The sequence below is a fragment of the Rhagoletis zephyria genome, unplaced genomic scaffold, assembly GCF_001687245.7.
Source record: "Rhagoletis zephyria isolate East Lansing unplaced genomic scaffold, Rhagoletis_zephyria_1.1 Rzeph_scaffold_06100, whole genome shotgun sequence".
Lineage (NCBI taxonomy): Eukaryota > Metazoa > Arthropoda > Insecta > Diptera > Tephritidae > Rhagoletis > Rhagoletis zephyria.
The window spans coordinates 20,962-30,251 of NW_016163183.1; the positions used below are offsets into that span (position 1 = coordinate 20,962).

The 9,290-nt window shown below is 35.5% G+C and overlaps 1 protein-coding gene across 1 annotated transcript; it reads left to right on the plus strand.

Annotated features, from left to right (window-relative positions):
• The first annotated feature begins 5,634 nt into the window (after positions 1-5,634).
• On the plus strand, positions 5,635-8,781 carry LOC108372854 (mitochondrial pyruvate carrier 1-like). Its single transcript, XM_017628646.1, has 4 exons — positions 5,635-5,788; positions 5,930-6,085; positions 6,151-6,251; positions 7,704-8,781. Exons 2-4 carry the CDS (start codon positions 6,000-6,002, stop codon positions 7,862-7,864), a joined length of 348 nt encoding a protein of 115 aa, XP_017484135.1. The 5' UTR covers positions 5,635-5,788; positions 5,930-5,999; the 3' UTR covers positions 7,865-8,781.
• The last annotated feature ends 509 nt before the right edge of the window (positions 8,782-9,290 follow it).

Below are 9,290 nucleotides of genomic sequence, written 5' to 3' on the forward strand. Positions count from 1 at the left end.
ATCTTTCTATTACACTTTTTTGTTTTATCGTTTACGAGTCTTCCTCCAACTTCTTTTCCAATCGAGAATCCCTCGTAAAACAAGTGTTCGCAAAATGTACCTTTCCTTGTTTCCTTGCTGGCTGGGTATTTATAAGTAAATATAAAAAAAAAATTGACAATGTATGTACATATATACCAAATTACTTTGTGATTTAAAAAAAATAATATTTTAATATCATATTTGAAAACACATTTTTTTTTTAAACGAGAAGGAAACGTTTTAGAATATAATTTAAACAAGCCCATTTTCAATTACCAAATGATCGTTTTTAAAAATGCTTTGAAAACGTGTGTGTCAAAAACAAGTGTAGATTTTAGAAGTTGTCTTGAAAATTTTCGATCTCAAAGCATAAATAAATATTGTAGTTTCAAAACCTGGGTCAAAACGTTTTTAAATGTAAAACGTTCCATACAAATTTGAAAACGAAAATTTCTCTTAGTGGTCTGTCTATGGCCCTCCCCTTTGGCATCCGCCCCTGCCCCGTCTTATCCGCAGCACTAAGAGCGTTCAGAGTGTACCTACTCAGTAATTAGGCCTCTTGAAGAGGACCGACCGAGCCCACAGAATGGTTCGGGTCCCAAAAAGGCACATAACACTGGAATGGATAGTTTATTCTTTAACAAAACCATATACATAAATCTAAGTTTCAAACTTTGAGCAATATTTAAAAAAACAAAATCAACAAACTTTCGGAAAAATGTTTAGCTTTTTAATTCGATTTCTTAAGGAAGATTTTGAGTAAAATAAAAATCGATATATAGGCATGATAGTAAAGAACACCCTTTTATCGGAAACCAATAAATATTAATAACCCACACCAAGTGCTATGGACTGCTATCATATAAACAGTATTTTGATTAAACTTTTAAATATGTTTTATGTATTAAAATTGCAAAACAAATAACTTTTATTTAGAAGTTTATAAATATGTACATTTTTTAAATTGTTATTCATGTATTTATGTCGTATGTCAAGCGTAACTTTATTACGAAATTAACTTCCAAGTAGCCAGTAGATGGTTTTAAAGCCATAAGTATTTTTCTAAGCAATGAGAAGTATTAATATTTTGAGACGCTGTTAAAGAAAATATGTTTAGACTTAATTGCAAAAACAAAATGAAGTGTAAGCTAAAGATTGCAAATTATGTATGTTTGTACGTGTACGTGAAATAAATGTAAAAATGGCCAAATATTTTCTTTAGCAGTTCAAGAATTGTAAGCTAATTAAATTTCTAGCTTATCGCCACCATTTCTATGCGTTTAAAATTATGCAAGCAAGCAATTGTAATAAAAGATACTGCGGTTATGTATGAGAAATGCTCTACTTTAAGTATATTTTTTAACAAAATAACTTACCAAAAAAAAAAACGAAAATAAGTAACAATAAATGATAGAAATGAATGTCTGTGTTTTCTTTAAAATAAATATCCCCCGTAGCGAATGTCATGCATTAGTCACTTAAGACTTCGTCGGGCACAACTGATCTGTGAGGCACAGTCAGCAGCCGAAATACGTGAGTACACAGAGCTTGAGATGCTGGCCGACGGAAAGAACGCCCGAAAATTCTACCAGAGGGTTAGGCGACTTACGGAAGGTTTCAAGACCGGGACGAACTCCTGTAAGAACAACAATGGCGACCTAATGACCGATGTCCAAAATGTACTTAAATTGTGTAGGGAACACTTTTACAACCTACTGAGTGGTAGCAGCGCTGAAAGTAGTGGAGAGCACGAACCCCCCCAGTCGATGATGATGGAGTAGCTGTCCCACCGCCTGACTATGACGAGGCTCGAATAGCGATTTAGCGGCTGAAAACCAACAAAGCTGCTGGAGCTGACGGCCTGCCAGCCGAGCTATTCAAGTACGGCGGCGAGGAGCTGATGAGGTGCATGCATCAGCTCGTATGCAGAATATGGTCAGATGAACGCATGCCCGACGACTGGAATTTAAGTGTGCTCTGCCCAACCACAAGAAAGGCGACCCCGCCATTCGCATCAACTACCGCGGAATCAGCCTTCTAAGCATAGGTTATAAAGTCTTTTCGAAAGACTGAAGCCCACCGTCTACGAACTGATTGAACCTTATCAGTGTGGCTTTAGGCTGGGCAAATCCACCATAGATCAGGTATTCACAATACGCCAAATCTTGGAAAAGACCCGCGAGAATAGGATCGACACACACCATCTATTTGTCGATTTCAAAGTCGCTTTCGACAGCACGAAGAGAAGTTGCCTTTATGCCGCGATGTCTGAACTTAGTATCCCCGCGAAAGCAATACGGCTGTGTAAAATGACGTTGAGCAATACCACCAGCTCCAGCTCCAGTCAGAATAGCGAAGGCCCATATCCCGATTTCGGAGGCTAACTTCGAAAAACGGAGAAACTACTTTTTTACCTATGACTCAATCTCTTAAATAAAAATTGGTTTGGCCCAATACCCAGAAAAAAGTTGATTTTGCCATACAGTGTTTTTTTAAGACTTATATACTTATCATTGAGATAAATATTTTTTAGTCTTCTAAGACTTTTATTTTGAGACTTATATTATACAAGTCTTTTAATAGTAATTATCAGTGCGGAAAAATTTTGTGTATAGTCCCGAACGGGTCCAAAACCAAGTCCCAACTGTTCCCAAACTACCCCCGAACTAGCCCCGCACTGGCCACCACCTAGCCCCGAACTGGTGCCCAACTAATCCTGAAATGCTGCCCGTCTATTAAGAGTTAAACAATTTTTTCGCCCTCATAATTATTATGAAAACACTTTTATAATATAAATTTTCAAATAAAAGACTTTGAAAACCTAAAAATATTTATCTCCATGATAATTATTATGAAAAAGCTTTTATAATATAAGTCTTAAGATAAAAGTCTTAGAAGACTTAAAAATATTTAGCGCTCTCATAATTATTATGAAAGGACTTTTATAATTTAAGTCCTTCAATAACAATTATAGAAGACTCCAAAAATATTTATCTTAATATAATAATTATTGATTGACTTTTATTATTTTCTCTTATAATAGTTACGTCTGTTTATAAGATTTACACAATTATATGTTTATACGGTTTACAATGAACAGACGACGAACATACGACTTATCACAGTTAACAAACGAAAATAATGAAATTCTTACATCTGCAGTAGAATTCAGGGCATGAATCACGTAACTTTGAAACGATAGCCGTTCAAACGATACTAACTAAACGATGTCGTCAAAACACTGATTCATGTATTTGTTTTGCTGTTACGTGTTAGTGTTACGGTTTTTACATTTGTTCGGTGCCCTTCTTCATTCCTCGCCACTCTTTTTCCGGCAAGCAAAGAACGTAAATCTATATAACTAGATTTACGTTCTTTGCCACAAGTAACAAGCTGCCGTGACAAAAGTTTCTCTGTCTGAACCCAGACTTACGCAAAGAAAATACATGGGAAAAAATTACCGAACACCGAGCTAGGGATGAGCGATACCATGCAGGTATCGATACTTTTACTTGGAAGTAATATCGAAGAAAAATATCGATACCTGAAGAATATCGGATCTAAGGTATCTATATCTACTTATATCGATACTTTTGGCTATGAAGGTATTCCTTATGAACTAAGTAAGTTATTAAATTTTTTATTTTATGCCATAAGCTAACCATTATCTGGGTATCGTAAACTCCAAACTATATTTTAATTTTAACTGGATTTGTTAAACTTTTTGAAAGATTTTGTTAAATTCTATTTTTGGACGCGGCAGCACTGGTTGATATGTCTGTACTGAACATTCATCCAGTCACTCTTCCATTCGAACAGTTCGACCGTGTATAGTCGCTTTACATCGACTTTGGTGAAGAAATTGGAGCGTGTATTCTTTGCACTATATCGACTGTGTCGCATTTGTTGGTTGGCAATTTAACAGCTATAAAGAACAATGGGCGCTTAATATTCGAAACAACAATGGACGAAGAATTGCCGAAGCCACATTTGCCTTAGTATCGGGTTTCGATACGAGTATTTGTTTTTCGATACCTACTCAGTACTTGGTTCAAATGTACCGATGCCAAAATTGCTTGGTATCGATCGAAAAGTATCGAGTGTGTTCTTGTATTTACTCGTATCGTTTCATTCCTACACCGAGTACCAGTAGTGATGTGCTAAGTCAATACACTTAAGTACTGATCGGTACCGATTTAAAAAGTATTCTATACTCTCGATACTTGGTACCGAAACATTTTGGTTTCGAATAAGAGCGCGCATAGGCCAAAAATATGGAAAAAACGGTTCAGGGGAGACTCGCATATCAAAACCCGAGAGTAGGAGCCAATAGAGCTTTTAATACTGATTCAAATGAAAGATGTAAATATGTATGTCGGTTCGAGGCCATAATACAGGGAAACTCTTGCTTCTTTGAAGCATTTTTGTTCCAGCTGAATCGGAGGATTTCATTTTTGTAGGCCTGCGGGCAGATTCTCTAACCAGTTAGAGACAATTTTCGAATCGGTATCGGTTTTGTTGACGTATCATATGAAATATTTTACGTAAATAAGTGCGACATCGATGCGAAACTTGTCGCTAACCTAACTGGTTACGGAACAACCTAACTAATGCAGTAATGAAAGCTTTTTATAAACTTGAAATGCATATAATGGCGAAGGGCATAAAAGCAGAATACCTACAATTCTCAAAATTAAAAAAATCATATTGGGATCGATAGGGATCATTGAGGTGAGCGTAGCGGTATATTTTTTTTTTTTTTTGGGAAACGGCAACAACAACCACAATTATTGAAGGTCAAACTTTAAATTAAGCACTTGTTAAATCAATATTTGTTGGAAACCTCTTCATGGATTTGCAGGATTTTGATGCCATTCGATAGAGAATTTAATTCTCCTTAATTTGATGTACATGTTTGTACATATGCCTCTTATAATCCATAAGTGCGGCCTACGCAGAAAGGTGTTCTCTGCAAAAGGTGTTCAGCGCCTATGCTTCGCAATACAGAAAGATAATTCTACTTCGTGAGGGTAATAATCCCTAAGTGCGGTCGAAGACTTCCTACGCAGGAAAGCGTTTTCAAGAAATATTGTTTTAAAAATATGCCTAATTGGAACTTTGGCCTTTAATAATTGTTGTAGTTGTTGTTTCTCAAAAAAAAAATATCCCGCAACGATCACGTCAATGATCTCTATCGATCCCCATATGATTTTTTTTTTTTGAGAATTGTAGGTATTCTGCATTTGTTCCATGGCGAAGGGTTTAATGTAATGAATCGGTATCGGGTACCAAAATTTAAGTATTGGGTGTCGAAATCTATTATTTAAGTCTTGGGTACCGAGTTTTGGGTACCGACAATTCAGAACATCGCTAGTACCAAGTTTCGGTGTGCACATTGTGAATACGAATATTAATTTTGCTTTTAGTGGAAGCAAAAAACATTAATATAGATTAACATAGCGTTACGTTCTTCGCAGAAAGGCAAACAAACATATAAATTGTGAACACTTTCAGTACACACCATCAGAATGTAAAGATTTTACCTAAATTTAAAAATTGTTTAACTCTGGCATAACCGCGCGTAGTGAGGTGACCAGATGACTTTTATTATTTTAGACGTCAAATACTTTGGCAGCTGATTGATGTTTGCAAATATTTGCTTGTGTTCAAGTGAACTGTCTGGTTCGGATTCGAGTTGTTTTGGTGGGCATTTAATTGTCGCTAGCCGTTTCGACATTGTCATTTACATAACGTGTTGCGGGAAAAGGTAGCTATCGCCATCCTAATCTTTTAAAGTGTAGCATAGGTATTTAATATACCTATTATATGGCAGTGTAATAGAAAAAGAAAGTCAAATTTGGATAACAATTTTGTAATATAAAATTAATATTTACATTTAATTTCCCAGTCTGTAGACGTCGAGCTAGATCAGCCAGTGAAGTGATTCCATCAAACCAGACTAGAAAGACAACATAAAGATGGCACAACGGGCACCTAATAAAAACCTTGTCGGCAGATTGGTGAACAGCCTTAAGAGCAAGGAGTTTCGTGATTATTTAATGAGGTTTGAACATCTTATATGTTACATTTCATAAATGCTATTTTATTTCTTCTAATAATCTCGCGTAGCACACATTTTTGGGGGCCAGTGGCTAATTGGGGAATTCCGCTTGCAGCAATTGCAGATTTTAAAAAGGACCCGAAATTCATCTCCGGCAGGATGACCCTTGGTAAGTTGGTCAATACGGATAAAAGCGTTCTGTTTTAGTTAGGATAGTTGAATACGTGCACACGCAAATGCATACATTTAAAAGCCTTTCCGAAAGAAGAAGGCCTTTAGGAGGAGTTCTTTTAAAGTTCCTTCTTTAGTTTATAGAAATCATATATCTTTAAAGTATTTGCTTAAGGATTATACCAAAAATATGTGTTATTGCAACTTAAAATGTTTATTCAAACTCATTTGTAATGCATTCCCGTAAAGTGTAAATGGATAAGCCCTTCTAGAAGGCATGCAACGAAGCCCTTTTTCAGCCCTTCTTGGGTAGGATTCTTAAAGCTTAAACAGACGGCAGCGTTGATCCGGATTAACTCGGACTTAATTCGGATCAACTGCAGTTAATTCCCGAGTTGATCCGAATCAATGCTGCCGTCTGTATGCTTTTATAATGGCTTTACTTAAGAAGGCCTACCTAAATTATCTTATGCACTTACTGCTGGTGATGAGCGATATTTCACGCATTTATTGTCTGACTTTGTTCATATGTAGAATATTTTTATTTTATTTTAAGAAAGCTTATATAATAATAACAATGATAATACAACCTATGAAAAAAACAGCGCTAGCAATATGTAGAATGTATATTATATGAAAGAAAAAATTTTGTTCAATGGGTGGTGCAGAAGACGAGATATTTGGCGACCCCTTTTTTTGTGGTCCGATTCGGTTCAAAATTAGAAAGCGAAAAGTAGTATTATAAATTAACAAAAAAAAACTTTAGCAGTGTATATTGCAAAAAAAAACTCACCACATGTTCATTTATGCTGCAAAGGATTTGTACTTGTAAGTAGCTGCAGTATTATTTTTAACAAATGTGGTAAACGAGTTTTACGTTTATTTGTTTCAAAAATTCATATTTTTACCATTCTTGAAATAAAAAGTTTGAAAATACCTGTACGATAATTTTGGAAGCATTCAAAGTTAATTTTCTCTACTATTTCTCTGAAATTCCGATTCAAACACGGCAATCGCAATTGCACTTCACAATCGCGGTGATTATAAAATCACCGAATTCACCGATAACGGAAAATCACCTTACACTCGTCACCAGCATATACATATGTATGTACTTTCATTAATAATTTCAATGCCCACTATTTTAGCTCAATTATGCATGCTAGTACTTGTTCAACCGGTGGGCCTCTGTGCGGGTCTATCTTATAAATCTAATTCCCAATTGTTCTATTCGAAAACTTATACATTCATATGTATGTTCATTTGTAAGATAATAAACGTGTGTTAGCTTTATTTGAATGCAGCTCATGATCAGCAAATAGTTGTATTTTAATTGAAACTCACCGATTGTTCAAATGAGCAATGCTCACAGGCGCTTGTTAACATTATCTCTTTGCTTTTTATTTTTTGTGATAGTGATTTATTAATCATCATTATCTTTTATTTTCAGCGCTAACACTCTACTCGTGCGTGTTTATGCGTTTCGCCTGGAAGGTACAACCAAGAAATATGCTGCTTTTTGCTTGCCATTTAACAAACGCCACTGCTCAGACAGTTCAAGGTGTACGTTTTGTAAAATACGAATTTTTAGATAAGAAGCACACAGCGTAAAAAAACATAGAAGAACGTACAGTGCAGGTGCTACTACAATGAACCGCAGTTATATTAAAGTCATAGTTAAATTCAAATTCAAGTGTACAAAAACTAGCACAAAATGAAAATCGAGACTTAGCGGCTCATGCGCTTAATAATGAATCCATTCTTAACTTTAAGCGCCTCACGAACTTACGCCGGCTCTATGCTTACATGTGTTCGTGTAAATAACTTCCAAAATATTAGATAAGCTCTTTGTTAATAATCGAATATGCCTTTTAGGGTATAATTATCTAAAGGAGCTAATGATATTTACTATCGAAAACAATGTAAATAATAACATATTTAAAACAAAGAAATGACTGTACCAGCCTTGTTAATCTACACTTTCTTTTAGATACATTTTAGTACTTTTAGCTATTTAAAAATCTACAACTCTTGAATGCTGGACTATTGAATGGATGACAAAGTACAATATCAGCAAATAAAAAATTAATTTATCTTGACATGAAATAGCAAAATAGAATAAAGCGACCTTCCTTTCTATTGTATTATTGGTATCAGTCATCAAAAATGTTTGTGACGTGGGAAAATTTTCAGGAAATAAACTGATAAGATTAAGCGGTACTGATTTAGTTTTGCATAACTGCCAGCAAATACATATTTGAAGTGGCGAACATAACATATCAAGTTTGTCAAGAGCGCATGCATAATTGAGTAGACCACTCGCAAACAGCGTCAACGACGTAGCGTAGACGTAGGTTGACGCAGACACGATCTACATTACAGTGGTGGATACAGGCAGGGGGGATACGTTGGGTGCGATTGGGATCAACTTGTCAAATAACGTTAAATTACAGGCATCTAACCCTAATTTATTTTTCATGCAAATATATGTTTGAAGTGTTTTGCGATAAATGTTACTTTTACTTATTTTTATGAGAAGCTGTTTTTCATGGCAGAAAATTTCTGACAGAAATACACTCGGAGGTTTGCCATTGCCTGCCGAGGGGCGACCGCTGTTAAGAAAAAACCTTTTTGAAGTGAAACTTCTTAATCGAGTGCGGAGATGGTTGCGTTAAATATTTAACACCAAGCCATTAACTCTGTATCGTTCGTTCGATTTTTAAAAATGAGGTGTCACATGAAAGGCCTTGTCCTTCGGGTGTACACCATAGCCTTAGTTCCATGAAAGGAGTTGCCACATGTTAGAAAATCGAATTCAAAATTTCTCTGCCGCAGAGGGTTGCGTAAAATATTTAACATCAAGTCATAAAATCTGTATCGTTCGTACGATTTTCAAAAATGAGGTGTCACATGAAGGGGCTCGACCTGCAGATGTGCAGTATGGTTTTAGTCTTTTAAAGGGTTGCCATATATACGAAAATCAAATTCAAATTATTTATTAAGTTAAACGAATTATCCCAATATGGGTATCAAAAGA